At 43.2% G+C, this 20,146-nt stretch overlaps 1 protein-coding gene across 1 annotated transcript in view; it reads right to left on the reverse strand.

Annotated features, from left to right (window-relative positions):
* LOC108493833 (calcium/calmodulin-dependent protein kinase type 1D-like) overlaps window positions 1–20,146 on the reverse strand; it is a 44,511-nt gene that overhangs the window by 15,516 nt on the left and 8,849 nt on the right. The window contains exons 3-5 of the mRNA XM_017807717.1: window positions 17,195–17,270; window positions 7,545–7,657; window positions 5,688–5,766 (exon numbers count right to left, since the gene is read on the reverse strand). Coding sequence (XP_017663206.1) covers window positions 5,688–5,766; window positions 7,545–7,657; window positions 17,195–17,270 — 268 coding nt within the window. The remainder of the gene's footprint in view (window positions 1–5,687; window positions 5,767–7,544; window positions 7,658–17,194; window positions 17,271–20,146) is intronic.

Raw genomic sequence — 20,146 nt, forward strand, 5'->3', positions numbered from 1 at the left:
CTACCCTGACGTGGGTATCATGAGCATCATCGCATCTATACTGAATGTATTTAATAATGAACTTTAGTTCCCTTGCTGAAAAGACAATGAATGAAATTTAACAGGTTTTAGCGCATGTTATAATTACTCTTCCCCTTTTCCCTAAGTCTCCAAGTCCATAGGCTATAAACCATCTTGCTTTTTTTCCTTTTAGGCCAAAATCCCTTAGCACCTTTCTTTCTCCCTTTCCATCACAACATATCCTTTGCCTGCAGGAATCATCTCCATTTTCACTGAGAAACAATAATCAACTTGAGCTGATCAAACTGATGCATATCTAATAAAACCCTGAGCAGTAGTTCCTGGCTTTGCAGTTAACTTTGAAGTTAACTATGTCAGCACTGAAGTTTGTTTTTATCAACTGTACTAGCTGGCCCAGTAAAAGATATTGCTTCTATCTACCACACACACATACAAAAATAAAATTAAACTAATCAGAATAATGCATCATCTGCTATCATGCTGAATATCATCCAAAAGTGAGCAAGGACTGATTAGTCTAAGTGGAACCTGGCTTTTCTCTCAGGGTTCCAGTTCTGCAGCACCCACAAGCAGCTACATCCTAACATTGGTTTGGGGCATAGAATTAGATACCAAGAGCCACAGTTGAATGATTTTCCATCCCAAATACATCCACTGAAACTAAGAAAGTTATTTCTCGTGAATAAGCATAACAAATCTCATACTGCACATGAGAGGAATCTAATCTAATGATCAAATATTATTCCATAGTATCTAATTTATTTTAGCTCTCTAGCTGAGTTCAAACTTATCACACCAATTTATCTGGCCATACCACTTCTAAGCTTTGAGGGGAACCTCCAACAAAGACAAACCAGTAAATTTCCTTTTGGACAGTTCTTTATTAGCATGCTGCAAGCATATGTCTCATTCTCCCTGCCCATGACAGCAGGCAAAGTCTTTCATCTACCATTATTTTCTGAGCCCTCGTACTGAAGGCAGCCAACTCAAACGCTGTGCTGGCCAAACAGTGCTTGGAAATACTCTTCAGTATGATGACAGGAAACATGGAGTTAGCTGTAATGGATAATGCTGAAGGATCATAACTCTTCTATATGTACACACACACATATATATATCTACATGTACACGCATGTATGTGTATAAATATACACACACACGTTCTCTATCAGTGGTGTTCCAAAATAAACAGAGTGCAGGGATGAACTTGATAAGTTTGATTTAATGTTGTAAACATCAGCAGCTCCCTTCAGGAAGGCCTTTTCACACTTCAAACAGTACTGTCTGAGAAGTGAGCTCTCTGTAAACCACGTCCTTTCCCTGGGTGGAAATTATTATCTGGCTTGCACTCTCTGGCACATAATAAACACTAAGGGTCATGGCCATAATTTGCAGAGACTCAGTCCTTGCCAAAGCTTTGTGATTCTTCAGTGTAGGTGTGGATGGATGTCGGCACGTCCCAAGTGTCCTCTGTCCCTTTGCACAAGCAACGGGGAAAGGCGAGGACCACACTCATACCTGCAGACACAGGTGTCTACCTGGGGCCACAACCCTTATACAATCCATATAGGGAGGCAGCATATACATCACTCTTTAATTTAGATGCCCCAGGTTGCCTTCAATGCTATAACTGGCTTCAGCACACAGCTCTAAATCCCATTTAAGTTCACTTGGTTAATGCATGACAGAGCAAGTAAATTCATGGCACCCCTTCCAACTTTTATTTTAGCTTTCTAACTGTTGGACTTTGTCCTTGCCCCCTGAGCACTCTTTTCGTTCCTTCTGATCTCAGCCTGGAGGCTGAATTTGGCTCTGCAGGGCACACTTTGATAATCCTTGTGGGTCCCTTCCAACTAAGGATATTCTAGGTTTCTATGATTCTACAGATTCTCAGGTTTCTGCTGCTCACCCTTAATCACTTCAGACTGAGCCACTGCCCTAAAAAGGGTGTGGGTTCTGATATGGCAATATATTTAATAAACTTAATTGCTGTCATTAATATGAGCCAGGGAAACATTAAAATGTATCAAGTTGCAGCAAAATTACTCCACTCTTTTGTTACCTTCATTTCCCATGTCCTTTTCGAAAAGTCACCAGTGGAACAACCAAGCAGAACACTGCACCTTTGCAACACACCATGAACAGTGCAAACCTCACTGGAAGATACACTATAAAATAAGTAAGTTTTCCAATGAAAGCATAAGTCACCTGTACATTAAACTGGAGAAATCTGTATAAATGGATTGTACAGGCTGGGGTGGAATCATTATACCAACAAGTCTCACATATTATACTGTTTCAGCTACCATACTTCACTGCAATTATTAGTCTCCTTTTCTGCCAACTCTGAGTTTAACATACCGTCCCTCTGCCAAGGCCATTTGATTATAAATAGCAAAACATCACGTAAATGCAGGCATGTGGGGAGCAGATACAGCACAGAAAAGCAGGCCATTGGGAAGAAGTATTTACTTTTATTAGGGTCTGTTCCTGTGCAAACATTTAGTCATGCAAATAGCTGTCTATTCTAGAGCAGTTTTCCAAAATTCAGAAAGATTATTAACCTTAAAAGCATAAATGTAATATCTTGCAAGATCCAGTTCTTGCAAGCCCTGTTTGGAAGTTTTAAATAAAAACATAGTAATTGAAATAAAAGGTGTATTTTGGAATTGGCTTGTTCTCCAAAAATGTTACATAAGAAACAACAAAGCCTCATGGCAATGTCAGGCGCAGTTAACCACTTTTTTCACAATCAGATTATAAAATAAGTGTTAAGTATTCTTGATTTGATAGTTTTCTTCCTAATTTGTGGCTTATTGCAAAGATCTGATACTGCAAGGGAAGATACCACAGGAGGAAGAAAATAAGAAAGCTGGAAAATGTTACTACATGGAGCTACTTCATCATATGTGTTAATTATCTACCATTTGCACAGCACCAGTGGCTCAGGTAGATCTGTGTTCTGCTGGTGAGACAAGGAGACAAACCCCAACTCTCACTAAAGTCTGGCAAAACTCCTGTTAACCTCAGTGGAATCAGGATTTCCCTTCATGACAATGCTGGGGTTCAAAGATCCTTCTCCAGTTATGTTGCTTGTGCAGACAAAAGAGGTGCTTTTTATGAGATGCCATTAAGGGCTACTTGCAGTGCAAGCACTTGGGAAAAGCATATAATTTATGGGGCCCTGTGAAGTCTGCTCTGATCACCTCTTCCCACTAAGCCAATAGTCTTATGTACCTCACTACCATGGATAACACACAGAGAAGACAATGCTATGTCAGCACTGTGGAGGGTGATATGGCTAATGGGGGTTGAAAATGGGTACACTGAAAAATACATGCTCATCTGACATGGTGGTGTGGGATGCCCCCATCATAAAAGGTGGAAACATGAGAGGAACTCAAACCTGCACTTGCTGGAAACTTAAACATGACCAGGCTGAGAGAAGGACACAGATGACCATTGAGAGGAAAAACAGACATCTACCCCTCCTCCACCAAAAAGGCCTTTCCCTCCTTCCAAGAGCAGGAGAGAATGCCATTGCAACAGATGTAATGGCTAGAATGAGAGAAGAAACATCAAAAACCCCACTATTTCCTGACATAAGCAATCTGTGTGGAAAATGATTCTTGAGCAATGCTTTGGCAAAAGGAGACCCTATCACTGACTCTGAAATAACAGATAATATTTGGGTGAGTAGCCTTGATTATCAAAAAAGGCATTTATCACTACAGTATCCAAACCCTCCATAAGATCACTGCACCACTCTCCAGAGAGGTCCATAACAGCAACATCTGTGTTACAGGAAGAAGCTTTTCAGAGCAAAGGGGAATGAGCCATCAAGTTTTGCTCACAAGTGCAGTGGGGAGGACAGAAGCAGGTCTGAAGCCATAGGTCAGGAAACCTCCATGCTTTGCTTCCAGTATACAACTGTCATAGAAGCACAGATTCGTAGAAAGGCTTGGGTTGAAAGGGACCTTAAAGATCACCTAGTTCCCACATCCCTGCCCTGTAATCCACTGGCACATACTGCCTCTGTGTCAAAGGGAGGTGGGTTTGGGATGTGGGGTGGAAATATGGTGCACATTTGAAGCCTCTCTACTGCAGTGCCATTTGCATGTCTGACATTTCAAAGGCTGACCCTGAGCTGTGCTTTACATGGCTGGGAAGCAGCCCTTCAAGTGAAACACTATCTGGCAAAGTCAGCCTGGCAGAAGAAGACCCCCTGACACAGAAATTGGGGAAGACTCTCTTGGGAGATTGTTTTTACATCAAAGAATGAATTCTTTAGAAAATAGTAAGAATTATGGAGCAGTCTGTGAGTTTCCATTGGCCCTTGGCCATGTCATGCAAAAGAAAAAAAAAAAACCAAGAAGAAAAGGAATGAAAATTCTTTTTATCATTTTGTTCCTTTTGGAGGGCCCAAAAGCTGTGTGTGTTGCAAGTGCCACGTTTCTTTGTTGCACTCCAGCAACCAACACAGATGTAGCAGGGCCAAGAGCTGTATTCTTTTTTTTGTGTGTGTATGTATCTTGGATGTAAGGCTTTGGAAAATTTGCCTCTGAGTTGTACAAATGGTCACCTCACTCCCACTGGGAGTTGCATTCCCATTGTTTATTCTGTATTGCTAATATTGAGTTCTGTAATGTTTAATTTCCCAAAGCTCAGATTTTTCTTCATATCCCAAAAACTGGATTTTGTTACTCAAATTTTCTTTTTGTCACACAAACAGAGCAAAAGGAAATGCTTTTGGGGCAATTGTGATAGTATAAAAACAGTCTAATATGCACCTGGGAAGAAAATGTCATGCCATTGACTTTTTTCTGTTGCTGCTATTATAAAAACAAAAATAATATCTCACCTCATATTTAACATTCCTTTCCCTAAAAGACTTGGATTCAGAGCCCATGTGAGGGTGCAGGTGGTAGTGTGGGGTGATGCTCTCAGTCACTCAGGGCTGGTCAAAAGTAAATGACCCAATCCTGTTCCAGCTGCATAAACCTTGGGTAACGTTGGTAAAGTCACTCATATGAAAAGGCATCATCTAATTTAAAGCACTTTAGGGAGGTCTAAATTACAAATGCAGTCAGATCAAGTACTCTTCTGTAGGCCCTGCAGAGAGACAGCATTGCTACTGCTAAATCACCTTCAGCTCATCCCTCTCTAGCCTCTCTCTTCCATTCAACAACAGAGGATAACCAGCATGTGGAAACAGCTCCGTACTGCAAGCAGGAGGTGGACTATTTGTGAAGCACAGATGAGGATTTCCTACTTCATGGGATACTCTAAAGGGCTCTGATATTACCTTGGCAAGGACCTCATGAGCAGGTTGATATCAAGCCTTCTGCACACCCGCGGAATCCGACCTTTGGCCCCCAGCTATGATTTCTGGGTTCAGTCATTTGGGCATATGCCACTGCTGCAGTACAGTCAACATACACAATTCAGCATTTTACTAATCCTTACACAGATACTCAACAGGCTGGTGCATGAGATCAAAGTCCATCACAGTCTTCCAGGAAAAACTGGAGGACAAAGGCGGGGTTTTTACAATAAAAGCAATAAATTATTTAGTAGAGTATGTTACAGGAAAACAACTTCCACCCACGAATGTAAAATGATGCCCTCTGCCCTGAGGGTTTCACACAGCAGTGGCTGCTGCTTACCAAGGGTGCCGTGCTGCTTGCTCACAGGTGTATCTTTTATTAGGGTCCTTCTCCATCAAATTGCGAATGAAGTCTTTAGCTGCAAAAAAAAAGAGAATAAATGAAAGCAATAGAGTTGATGCCCAGTTCTGCTGATGGATGATCAGCCAACAGGCTACCAAGTGCCACCTGGCCACAGCACAAGAAAATGGTCCTAGGCCACTTGTCATTTATTAATATAGATATAACCAAAAGGACTTAGGACCAAATCCAAACTGTTTAGTATAGCAGATAAAAGCTGAAGGCATCTATTCCTGAAGGTATATTTATGAGTAGAATGGATAATTCAGAGTCAGCAGAGTACAAGCCTGGCAGTTCCCAGCTCCCTGGTCAGCCACGTGCCTTTTATCATCTTAGTGGCCTGAATGTGGTCACATCACTGTAGTTGCTGGTAAACTGAGTGGGAAAAGCAGGAAGGAGGTCAGATGCCACAGCAAGAGAAGCTTTACATTGCTCACTCCAAGCAGTCACACACATGGACAGCTGTGAGGACGTTGTGTATTTAAAAGGAATTTAGTGAGGCAAATGGACTCCCTTGAGTATGAGGCAGTATGTTTTTAATTGACACTATAATGGAAGGAAGGGAGATTGCAGCATGGCATGCATCCAGTAGTGTCAGGATAGTGTAGCTGAAGGAGCCACAGCAAAGCCAAATATGGCAGGAAAATCTTTGTGCTGATTTAGGTGCTGGACTTTCCCCCAAAAGGCAAAGGGGTCCGCCAGCAGACCTTCATATTTTCTCTGAAAACCCTTATAGGTTTAAAAAACTTCTCATTACATATATTTTTAAGCAATCCTTCAAAATGATATCTGGACTGCAGATGTAAGCAGCATGAAATGTTGCTCTCTGTGCAGATAAGAGCATATATAATAATCTCTATAATAAAAACAATTTTTATCTCCCCTACCTCAATCAGTAGTACTAATGAATCAGAAAACTGCATTTCTAGAGATATTTTTATATGATGAAATATTCCTAGAATTCATTTCGTCTTCTGAATGAAATGGTAGATGTTTCCCCGGGTTGGAAAGAGCGAGGACACTGAGCTTGTGTGACCCCTTGGAGACCACACAGCACATCAGTGACACATGCAGGGTGCAATGCTGAATGTGTCCCTCCTGTCACCAATGGACACTGATGCTGGCAGGCCATGAGCCATGCTGCAGCCAGAAGCCTTTAGCCATATCTGCCTGTAACATGTTGGTGTATCTGACCCTCTGCCAGATTGACCCGAGCAGGGACAGACGGGCACTGTGGGTTAAATATCTTCTGCACTGGCTGGGGAGCTGGGTGAGCATATGTGAAGCTATCTGGATCCAACCACATGGACAGTCCACTCAGTTTCTGGATCTGCTCATCTCATCCACCTCATTTGGAAGCCAATGATTTCCTGGTTTTTTTTGCTGCACACGCTGCAGTCCCACTTTGGAGCTGCAGTGCAGTGTCAGTAACAGAGCCAAAACAGTTTGCCACCTTATTATTAATGACACTTAAACCATCTGCTTCTCATTTGTATTTGATTGAGAAATTAAACTGCTTTTTCTTCTTGGGACAGTCTTCTGACATCTTCATCTCCTGTCTCAGGTATGTTTTAGTGCTTTATGTGTGGCTGGACAAAACTGTATTTAATTTGCTCTCCTGCAGAAACAAATTCCCAGAACTATTTAAGCTGAGAGAAATGCACATTCCCAATAGTCTTCAGTCAAAAGGAGCTCTGGACATGATGGAAGGGACATTCTCACGTCCAGAGGAGGATATAAGCAATAGACATACATGGATGCATGATTGTTGCAATTAAAGGAGCAGTAACTACTTACCAGACTCAGAGATGTCATCCCAGTATGGAGAGTCAAACTCATACTCTGCCTTAAGGATCTGCTCAAAGAGTTTGGAGTCATTTTCATCATAGAAAGGGGGATATCCACAGAGGCTAATGGTGAACAAGAAAAGAGAGATGTAATCATTGAACCCATCTTTGTCAAGAAGAAAGAGGGAGGGAGAAAAAGGAGAAACTCTTGTTTAAGACTTGACCCATTGAGTTTTCAAGTAGGCAAGTGCTAACATGAAAGAAGTTTGTTCAGGGGTACATAAAGCCACTTCTGAAGACTGGCACTGTCCTGAACAAAGAGGAATTCTGCTTAGAAACCTGGTGCTGTTGATCCCATGCTGACTGATGCAGATATCCTAGTCTCTCTCTGCATTCTTTTGTGTGTTTAACTAGACAAATAGTTTTATTACATAGACATGTCCCTTTCCTATACATGTGGTAGGGGGAGATTTCATGAGCTACACCTTACATCCACAGAGCCCCAACCGTCAGCACATCCAGCAGACCTGGTGTGCAAAGCAGGACAAAGAGCCCTGCAGAGCTATCAGGCACAGGGTTGGATGCATCTGCAGGTTGTGCTGGGCTCTGCATCCCCAGGCACAGTGAGAAGGATGTCTAGGAGTCAGTCCCCCTCTGCAGCAGGGCCTGCAAGGGCTGGCCATGGACCTGCTGCTGACACAGATACACTGAGAGCCTCTCCCTTTCTCACTTCTACAAGTGATTTTGCTGACCACGTCCGACTGCCTGCCTTGCCTAAGGCTAACAACAGTCCTGTCCTGTTTTTCAGTGTTTATAATCAGACTTCTCAACAAGCCTAAGCCCAGGACAAGCAGGACATTGAACATTATGTGCCTAGTTTGAGCTACAACACTCGGGGTGCACCCTCCCAGTGCTGCAGACAGCAGGACAGTCACCGTGCTGAGACACGGCTCCTCTAGCCCTGCAGGCGTGGGAAAAGCACATCCAGCACTGCATTAAGCCAATAAAACTCACTACAGCGTCAGAGATCTCTCACACCCAGCTGATGCTGCAGGCAGTAGTCTGTCCCTTTCTAAACAGACATGTCAGCAGAGATGTCCCTTCTTCAAGTTTTAATACCAAGGTTGCAAAGTGCCAGATTTACCTCCAAGGCTGCTCCAAGGTTTTAGCAAACCCATCCTGCTCACAGTTAAACAGACCTTTCTGCCTCTGTGGTCTATATAGAGATGATGAATTTTTATCTCTTATCTCTAGTCCATGGTCTAAATTATTCTTACACATACTTTGTTGGTATTGAAATAATCTTTTCCCAGCAATTTTCTTAAACTCTGAGTCAATCAACCTCAGTAAGGCATTTAATTGGAGAGAGCCAGCAATTATATAAACAGATTGAAGATCCAGCTCAGAAACTACACTGCAGCAACAAGAGAGCAAAAGGGGGGAACTGTAAGAAATTAAATACTTGAGTTATTTATAACCCAAGGCCAGCCAGCTGCCCTGGAGGTTATTTGAACCAACTCAACACTTCAGGGTGAAAGGAGCAATGTTTTGTTAGCTCTGAAGAGCCGGTGTGCTTGATAAATAATTTAAATACTGAGTGAGATGTTGATCTGCGTCACATCCATATTGACCTGGGAGAACTCTGATGAAATTTGCAGCATGATAATGAGTCCACTGTGGTTCAGCTGAATCAGAAATCTCTCTCTTTATCTTGCAGAGCAGATGAGCCAGTCCTCATTTGTGTCCCACTGAATGACTGCCTTTATCAAAAGCAAGTAAGATAACCTCATGCCAGACTAGTATGCTCCTTCAGAGCAGGACTGTGTACCTACTTCATTGGCACGTGCTTGTGTGTGGGGCTGGGTGATGCAACTCCCGTGTGAAACCCCGAGGTAGAAGTGGTGTATTAGAAGGGCCGTTAAAAATCCTGCATTTAGGCAAGTGCCAAAAAGCCACTATGAACAGGGACAATGAAGGAAAAACATCTGGTAGCGTGAAAAAATTTAAATAACTTGTTTTAATGTAATAATTATCGGTGCTTACATTCCATAGTCCTGGGGGGGGATGCACACAAACTGATTTTCACTTTCCTCCTCTTTTGTCACAGAATCACAGAATTATTAGTCTTTCCATATCCAGTCTTTCCTTAAACATCTCCACGGACAGTGACTACTCCACCCTCACAACTCTCAAGATTTGTGCGCCTTACTGAGAGGTGCGGAAATGATGGAGTTGACAGCATCAGCACTGCAGCTGTTAGGATAGGCTCTGGGGTAGAGATGCCCAGGTTGATGCAAAACAGCTCCTCCAAAGGCACTTGGAGCCATCACTCTGTCCCTCTTTCTTGGGAGGTTCGGGGGACTCAGTATAAGAAGCCTGGCAGTCCCTCATTAATTTCTTGCCCTCCTCAGCGCTTCCCGTAAACAAACCCAAACTGCTCTGATAAAGCATTTTAAGGCAAGCAGTCAGCAGTGCGCACGCTGAGGAACTGGCAGGCTGCTCTGGAGAGAGAAATAACTCTCTCTAAATGTGCACTGTACTAATTACCTTGGCAAAGGTACAAGAGCACAAGTTGGGACTGCTGTGATTTACACACAGTCGTGGCAGCAAAATGTAGGAGTAAAACTTCTGAGCAGCACAGAGCTGGAGGGCTGTAACCCCTGCAAGAGGGAGCACAGAGATATGAACCCCAGCAAGGACCCCAGCATCTCCAGAGCCTTTCAGTCCAGCTCCTCCACTGCTCCTATGCATGGCTTGAGTATCTACACATTTGGATCTACCTCCATGTCCAGGAGGTCCCTGCAACCCATCACAGTGGTGGGTGCTGGGAGGGGTGAAGCATAAGGAGAGATAGAGTCATGCAGGAGAGTACCAGGACTGCTGGGAGCTGGGCACAGGGCACACCTTTTCGCTTGCCAGTGAGAGGTTGAGAAGTTTTGTTGCTATTACAGATCATGGTCAGGGACATCCCTCCAAACCAGCCCCTCACATGAGAGCAGGCTGAGTGCAGCGCAAGGGCTGATCCTGAATTTTCCAGGAATGGGATGAACCTCCTGCACAGGGGGTGCCAAGGATATTGCTCAGGGAGGCAAATCAATGAGGACCTGCACCAGAAAGCAGGTGAGAAGGGAGCAAGCTCTGTAGGTCAGAAGAGGTGGCATTTGGGAGGGGAACATCAGGGCATCCTGGCACAGGGGCAGGGTGAGAGCCAAAATATAGGCAGTCTTGCTGTCCTTTCTCTTAAAAACAGAGTTTAGGAAGACACAGAAGTTTTAATGTTACTTTAATATTTAACATTATTGCCTTTGCAGAAAGGGATGGGAAAGCCTCAGTAAATTAGCCTATTATACAATTTATAGCTCGAGGAAATATTCTTGGACTTTCAGCAATTGGGCCACTTTCCAAAGTCTGTAATGAGTTTTTGGTTAATTCTTACAGAATCAAAATCCCACCAACTTTGTTTCCATCTGCTGGGACATTCTGTGTGAAAAAAACGACCTCACTATCAGAGGTTCTGCTGCTTTTCTTTAGATATGCAGAAATGCAAAAATAAACCCTCTGTCTTCGATGTGAAAAAAGTCCTACGCTGTCCTGGGGGAGTTTCAGGCAGATATAAGTTGTCATCATTTTCTTGCAGTTTCAACAAATAAAAGATTTTCAGAATTATTTAGCAACCTTATCACATCAGCAACAGATTTCCCCCTAAACTCCTACTTCCAGTCTTGCCTTAAAAATAATGGGATGCAGATAGGAAAAACCCAGGTGGATGTACGAAAGAAAGATATTGCCAGAAGTAATTTCTAGAAGCCATCATGAGAGCACAACAGCAGGAACATCTTCTCCTCACCATGCAGAGAAAGCAAATCCCTGCAAGTTCTCTTTACATATTGAGGGTGATACTAAAGGCTAAATAACTCATTCACACAGTCAGTGCCCAGCCTGCAGCACAAGAGGCACCAAGGACCAAGACACACAAACAATTTTATAGTTAGATTAGAGCAAAGAATTCAATAAGTGCTCAAAGACCTGAGATGTATGGTGTGGGAAGTCATCCAAGTGCTATTTATAGGGATAAACACATGTATTTTTTCTGTATATTTTGGGACTCTCATACTGTCTGACACTGGTGCCCTCACAAAGCTGTGGACAAGTACATATTAACCTGTGGAATCAAAGACAAATTAAGAAGCAAATGATAAGTAACAATCATTTGACACTGACTTCTCAGTGTTTGTGTGAGTTATCCTGAACGATCCAACATGCCTTTGTACTTTGCCACCACTATTTTATCTTCCAGTATCAAATAAGTAAGCTATTCCTCAGTTTCTTGCTTAGGCTTGTGTGTGATGCCAAGCAGACGAGATGACTGACCAGTTTTTCCCAACGTATGACTCCAGGGTGATGGTGGAAACTTCTTTTGGCATAATACACTTTGTACTGTCCCTGGTTAATCCTTCCATACAAACATCACTGATGATTCATGCACATCTACTTAAAAATCAAAAACAGGTTAGCAGCAAAGTGTGAAATTATGATCCAAGATCTATTTCCAGATACTTATTGTTTATAAACAACAATAACAAACCAATAATTCTCTTGTCCTAACAGTGAACAGAATCAGAAGAAAATTCAAGGCAAAATGTGCTCAGTCTAGTGCAGAAGAGACAAGGAGGTGTTGCCTATGAATAACAAAGGGTTGAAGCATATCATTCTGTTGGCCTAGGTTCTTTTCCAGCTTTGAAACATGATTTTCTATTTTTTCCATAAATTAACTTAATCTCTTTATCAGGTAGGCATGTAATCAGTATTTTAGTTCCACAAGCTTTTGCAACCCCTTACTCCAGCTGCTGGGAATCCAGGGAAGTCTCTTGCTCTTCTTAAGCTTCATATTTTTAAGCTGGACACATTATCAGAACTATTTTGTGATAAGTGGAAAGCTGAGCTCAACACTGAGGCTGTTTCCAATTCAGAAATACTGCAACTGGAATAACAGGAAATTTCAGGCTCTAAAATTAGTTTGTGTGAATAATGACATCTCATGCAAAAGAGGTTTTGATAAAAACTCTGCTGGTGCAGCCTCTGCAATCTGGCTGTCATTAACTAGAGGCATTAGAGACTGGCACTGAAACAAAGGTATTCTTTCCTAAGACGTCCTTTGCCTTGCATATCACAGAAACAAATATTTCTCTAGAGCATTGGTGCCACAGAAACAGTTTGTTCTTCCAGTGTCATAAACTGAGGGCTCTCAAATGAAACTAAGCTTGTGTCTGCAGGCACTCAAACCACTTGCAGTAATAATAGCTCACAGCATCTTTAATTTATGCCTGGCTTCGGTGTTAGATTCCCCTGAGTTTCCATCTTCTTAAACGACAAGTCTGTCCAGAGTGGCTGTTAGAATCTGTGGGAAAGGTGGGGAGGTGATGCAGGACATTGTGCTTGGATTGCCTGATGCAAAAATTGCGTCTGCAACTGCTTTAGGCATGTGCAAGTAGCTCCAACTGTGCTGACAGTGAAGCTGGAAATGGCATATCTGTATGGGTGCAGTGATATACTGGAATTATAACTCCTGCTCAGGGCAGGATTAACTACCAGCATTGCACCAGGGTGGCTGTGCTGCTGGTGCTTGAGGCATCTCAGTGTCATTCCATACTGGGAGCTCGCTGGCTCTGCCAGCTCTGGTGGTATGGCACTGCTGAGACAGCAAACCCGTGTTAAATCCGTGTCCATCACTGGTGGTATCAGACAGTCCAGCAGGACTGCCTCCTTCCAGCTTAGGGAAGGATCCTTTTCCTCTCTGCTGTATCCCAGCCATCCACTCTTTTAAAAGACCACGTCTGCAGCTTCTGGCTGTTCCTAGAAGCAAGGATGACATCCAGACCAAAACTAGGACATGTGAGATGTGGGCTGTGTTTCTAAGATCACATTGCACTCAACAGAGATGGAGTCAACGGAGACTGGAGAGTGATGCAAGTGTTCCATAAACCAAATTAATCCATATTGTGAAAGCAGGGCTCTGAGTACAGAGCAGGGTGTGATCCAGTCACCTCAGCATGGGCATCTGGTGCTATTTGAATGGTCCACGGTCTCTCTCTTGGTTCCATCCGTCACTCCGCAAGGAAGGTCTCCACAGCACGTTGCATCTGCCAAATGGACGTGGCTGTTCTGGATGCCCCAGAGTGGCACTGAATGTAGAAGTTTAGGCAACTGAAGGGCACACCCTGGTGAAAGGACTGCTTGCACTGACCCAGACTGGGTTGAGGTGCCCAGACAAAGAGTCCTGTGCCATCGGAGAAACTGAAGTGCACAGCACCCCTGTCCTCAGCTGACAGGGATGTCACAGGACTATGGAGGGCTGGACTGTCCTGAAGTCACAGCTTGAGACCAGGCAGGACACTGTATGTGACTGCAACAGCACTAAGCACCTACATCAGGGGAACCAAAGGGAGCCCTGAAATGCTGCTGTTACAGGAGCTGAAGGATGTAGCTCACGTGCAGAAATACTGAAGGAGGTGGTTTGGTCCAGACCCAATCCCACCCAAGCTCTAACAGTCTGGCAAACACATTACCATGATCCTTCTGCAGCAAAGTGTTATTGCTATTCATTTGGACTGTACACAGTACAAATCAAGTCCTTACTACCTGAAGCACAGAAACTCTGAAAAGGCTTCCTTGTCCTGCAAACTGGAATTCATAGGGGTTCATTCTTACTGAGCTGATTTAAGCCTTCTGGGTTGGAATTCCCCATACAGCAAACAGGGAATTTAAATTTGAGGAGTGTGCATGCCTTTGCTTGACAAGCCAAGCACATGCTGATTTGGAAAACAGAGAAGGAAACAGAGCTGAACCTTGTAGAAAGAGCAGCCTTGCTCAGGAAGGGGGAAGGATTAGGGATGAGATTGAAATCTTCCACCTACTGAAGATGTGCTAAAAAACTGGGTGTGGAGGACATATTACCTAGCACTGTCTCACCCCTATTGCTCAGCAAGACACATAAAAGCAACAAGTGAAATAACAACAGGTCTGCCAGCAAAAAAGACCTTTGGTGCATGAGCCATTGATACATGGAACTGAAAACTTGGAGATAAGCAGAGCCAGGTTTATCTCTGGGCAACCAGATGCAACAGTTCACAGCCCTCCCCTGGGCTGCCAGATGGACACACATTTTCATGGTGGATATTTGACAATAAACTGAACCCAGGCAGCGGCTGAGTCTGGAAGTGAGGCAAAGTACTGCTGTCTTCCACCTGCATCCTCCTTCTTCCCACTCGCTGAAGCTGGTACTCAGCAAAGTACTAAAAAAGCAACAGAAAAGACTCTGTGTCCTGCCATGGCTGACATGGACCGAATACATTAAAAAAACCCAACCCCTAGGACTTCCATGCTCAGGTTTGCTTGTGAAAAATAGTAACTTTGGGTCAGCATGCACTATCCTTATCAAAAAGAGCACTAGGGCATGACGTGTGAAGCAGCCTTTGAGGTATTTTGGCAAGTCTGTTGTCTTTCTCACTGCTGCAGCATGTCCCATTGGGCTTTGAGAGAAAGTCAGAATCAGCACTGTTAATTTTTGCTTTGTTTAGCAAAAGCTTTTTGCATCTTGCTATTGATGGCTGCTCCAAGATAAATCCATTCCCCTGTAAAATTTTGCACTCAATAAGTTTTCAAATATTCATGTAGATTAGAAAGTCAGTCATAAAACTAATGTTTTCAGGCAGGACTTTGTTTTAAATAATTAAACACGTGCAGATAAATAAATCCTTCCTATACCATTTTAATATAAAAACCCTATTTTGGGTAGCATATAACATGCTCAAGATCAAATGCAAATGTAGGAAATGAACACTGCACAGAGTGGATAACACAGCAGTGAGGTATATCCTGGCAAAAATAGTTATACAACCCCATCAAAAAGTTATTCATGTTGACAAACCATGAAATGTCTGCATAAGGAGAAAAGGAACAAAGCAGGAATGCTTTAATGCTGTGCCTCATTGGAGCTGCTTTTTCCTTCAGCGTTGTATAACTGTGACAGTTTTGTAAAAGGGAAAAGTCAAAAAAAAGAGAAGGCATTGGTAATGCTGGCAGGAAAAGACATTTGTTTCTGTGGCAGTCAGTAGCCAAACAGCAGCTCTGTGCTCTCTTGACTGAAGGAACAGGGTTGTTGTGCTTTATGTGGCCACCCCAATCTGTCTGTGGCAAAAGCCCAATCTCCTCTCGAAGACCCACATGAATAGCTTGTGGTTCAAGTCTCTCAGGCTGGGTACAAGAAACCTGTGCAGTTGTTATTTGAGTGACACGCAGACCTACAGCCCCCACCCTTGAGCACAGCCTGCCCCGTCAAGAGAGATCCCTAAAAACTGGAGTCAGACAACGAGTCCTGCGTTTTCTTCGCAATCCAAATATGAGCATTGATTTTATATACTCATGCACACAGATCTGCATTCAGATGATGGTGCCCAGTAATGTTATGAATGCCTTTTTCTGGATAGCACTAATGACCCCTAATGGTACCGTGGTACTAATGGTACCAGGGTATCCCTGTGACCACAGTGGCCTGGACACCTCTCCAGTCCTTCCATGTGTTGTCACTGGAGCAGTGATTGGTGCACCTACTTCCATGGCTCAAGGACTGAAAGCATCTAAAGTACTGGCTTTCTTTCATGAAAACAAGTCTGGATATAAGGAAAAATCTTTTCCCCATGAGGACAGTCAAGCAGTGGAAGAGGTTGCCCACAGTCTCTGTCTTTGGAGGATTTTGAGAAATAACTGAATAAAGCTCTGGATTCCCTAGTCTGACCTCAAGGAAAGGGCTTCTCAAGGTTCCCTCCAATCTAAATTATCCTAGTAAGCCTTTATGAAGAAGGGTGGCAGGTAATGAATGAGGATAGGCACTACATCTCCATAAACATGAGTTCTGAGATCTATCCACCACTTTGGAGAACGCACAGAAGTCCTGGTCCTGCAGCTTTCTCAAGCAATCAATCCCCCCTCCTTTGAGCAGTGATTAGTCCCATTAGAGGAGCAAATCTCAGCCAAGAATGCAGAGGCTTAATGGCTTGAGGGAAGAGTGATAGAACTGACAGGGCTCACTCTCTCCTGTGGGACCTGATGGTTGGACCAGATGAAAAAATGATCCCTCGTTTTCAGTAAGAATTTCAATACTTTTGTATTATGTTTTGATGAGAATAATTCATTCCCATACACTAAAAGCTCTTTCCTCCTTATCTCCCTCTGTGCCCTCCCCAGGGAACAAAAAGCCATTAGAGTGATGCCATGAGAGAGGTGGCTTTTTGGGATATGCCTGCAGGCATGGTGCTATGCTGCATGGAAACAGCAAAATTTGTTTCCTGTCAAAGCTAATCTGAGCAGGGGACATAATAACTTCAACAATGTCACAATCTGGGCAAGCCCACACCACTGCCTACAGTGTAGTTCAGGTGGGAGCACTGATTTTGGCATTTGAAGGGTACTGGTTCATTTCCTACCACTTGTGCCCAAATTTCAGCCCTTATGCAGCTGGGAGTTGTCCAGAGTTCATGTTATCCTGGGTCATAGGTGTCAGAGATTAACAATTTGGCCCAGGCTAAGCAGGTAACTCTATGGTGGGAGAACATTCTGCAGGTCCCAAGGGGGACAATGACTGAAAATCCAACAGGTACTCACAGGATGTATGCAATGACCCCGATGGACCAGCAGTCCACAGCTTTGCTGTAGGGTTTCTGGGCCAGTACTTCAGGAGCTGAAAAACAAAAAGCCAAGCAAGCACATGTTCATCATCAGCATCATGGCTAGGCTTCGTGAACATGTTATAAGAACAAATATTTGAGTACGGTCAAGAGGCAGGACCCTAAAGCTCCCCAAGACTTTGTTTTGCCCTCCACACACAGCCCTTGCATTTGTAAATGTCCTGAGGTTTTTGAAGCTCGTATTCCTACAAAGAAGGATGACTCCTAACGAGGAGAAAACTCCCCATTTTTTGTCTCTAGGCACAGAAAACACAACTAATCACAGAAAATACATGAGAGGCAGAGAGTCATCACCTCCCTGTTTAGGAGGAAAATGAGGTCAAGCCTTGCACTGGTGCAGAGATGCACATTCCCCCTGACAGCATCACAGCTTCACCACATCATGCTGCCAAACCAGAGAGTTCCAGAGGCAGCTCAGAAAGTGCAGCATGTCAGGGAGGAGATAAACTACATCTGCAGGAGAGGAAGGAGAGCAGCCACCATTTCTTCCAGCAGCTGCCTTTCAAAGCCTGCTGGACTTCAGAGAAAGGAGGAGTAATTTGTCCTTCTGCCTCTGGGAACAGAGACACATCAGAGGGAGAAATGGAAAGCAGCAGGAATTGGACACACGCAAAGGAACTGAGCCTTCTGCCTCTGAGCTTTCAGCCACCATACTCTGAATTTTGCAAGAAGCAAGAGCCTGGGTATTTACTGAAACTCTTTGTGGGTCTGCTTTCCTATCCGAGACTAGTGAGAGTTAAAAAGGTGTATTTTTGGGGAATCCTGAAGTATTGTATTTTCCCTGTTGGGAGTTTGCTGTACAAATGCTTAAACATAAATTTTAAAACCCTGTGACCCTAATCTGTTTCATGTAAAGAAGCTTTTGCTTTTTTTTTTTTTCAAAGTAAAATGTCCACAATAATGCCAGAAATCACTGATTGTAGCATTCCTAAAGCAGACTTGCCACACTATGCTTTAAAAAGCACAGTATTTCCTCTGAGTAATTTGGAGTTCTAGTGCTGGAAAAAAGTCATGAAGGGGCAAGTCCCAACAGAAATATTTCTTGGAGGTTACACCTTCCTCTCATAGGAGTCTTACCAACATCAAAGCCGTTAATTACTTGAAGAACAGCAAAGAAAATTGGGAACCACATATAAGTGTTAAAACTTGAGCCTCACATTTAGTTGCTACCTATGCTCTGGTGTACTGGTAGGACTCTTCAAAGACTTAGCTTCTAAAGCTAGGCAAGCCAACAAAATCAAGGTCAAAACTGCCAGCAAGGAAAAGAACAGGAAGCAATAATGAGAAACAGAAGAGACTTTCTGGTGCTTTGGCATGATAGCTTACAGAAGGGACTGAAGAAAGACAGTGCATGAGGCAGATAAGAGCATTCAGGTTGCTTTTTCACAAGCAGAAGAATGATGGGAAGGGTTAAATTCCAGTGGGGAAACATTGCAAAAATGAAGAAAATCCAAGGGAATGTGGATACAAATATAGCTGGCAGCCAGACTACGAAGACTCTTGAAGATTTGGATATGCCAGATATGCCCCAATCTGCAGCACAGGTTAAATATTCCCCCAATCTTCAAGTTATCCAGCAAATTGGGACCACTGCATATATAAGGAATTAGAAGGATGGTTCTGTTCATACATTGTTAATCCTAATACACTGTTGTAATGTGTGAATACTCCAACACTTATCCACCACATGTCAAAGGAAGTTTCTTTCCACGGTACTAAGCATGAACAGCTCCAAACCCGACCTCAGGTGCTTGGTAGAAACCTGCACCCCAATACCTGAGCAGCCTCAGGAACCTTGTTCCAGGACATGGGCATGTTGCTGTAGTCCAACATAAAGGTAAAAATACTCCTACTACAATAGGGGACAAAGCTATGGAAATACAGACGACCTCCAGAGCTGATGCCCAAAATGTAACTCCTCTAGGTCAGGGTCTGTCTGTTGGCTCGGTGCTAGTTAGTCCATCAGGGGGGAATTTGAAGGCAAACTCTGGATAAAAAAAAAAAAAAGCACTGGCATGCCACTGCCTCACAGATAACCTGGCAAGCTGGGACAGTCTGGAAATGTTCATTTCCCGTGTATGAAACAGTCGTTCCCCAAAGTTGCTCAAGACAACTTTCCCAAATAATTCTTGTGTCCCTTAATCTGGCTCTTTCCTTCGTGATTCATCAAAACTTGCCTCCAAATTTTCCTCTAAAAAGAATATGTTTTTCAAAATGTGCATCAAATAGGATTTGGGAGACTCAGTTTCCTATTTTGTTCCATCCCTTGTGACTGAATTTTGTGACAAAATATGAGGAAGAAGGGAGTTAATTTTCCCCTGTCCCTATATTAGATTAGATGTCTTCCAACTCTCCAGTCCTTCCAAATTCCCAGTATTTTATTCACATATCTCTTCTACCTTTGACTGCTCCTGTTAACATAATTTTCAAGACTGGTAAACATTATATGTCTCATAACTCCAAAAGAAAATATCATGCAAATGTCTCCTAAGCACCAGGGATCCTAGTGAGCTCCCGACATTACACAGATATGCCACATTAACACAGTAGAAAACAAATCTGAGATGAGGGGATGTGAACTATATAAAGATTCTCCCCCTTAAAACATCAAAGCTTTGTTGAGGCATTTCTCTCTGTTTTGAAGTAGTGAAGAGCACTGATAACGCTGCTGTGGATGGTGGCTGTGAAGCAGGTAAGAACACCATTTGCTCAGAGCAAATGTGAGGCTATTACCCCCCCTTTGGTAAACCTTAATGAAGAAAGGCAGGGGTGTTAAATACTTATTTTAAGGCCAAATGGCTGGATTTGATTTTTGTTCCAATAAGCAGACATGTAACAGGAACAGGAGAAGATAGCTCAGCATCATCTG

Source organism: Lepidothrix coronata, unplaced genomic scaffold (genome assembly GCF_001604755.1).
Source record: "Lepidothrix coronata isolate B3197 unplaced genomic scaffold, Lepidothrix_coronata-1.0 Scaffold20, whole genome shotgun sequence".
In the NCBI taxonomy this organism is placed as follows: Eukaryota; Metazoa; Chordata; class Aves; order Passeriformes; family Pipridae; genus Lepidothrix; species Lepidothrix coronata.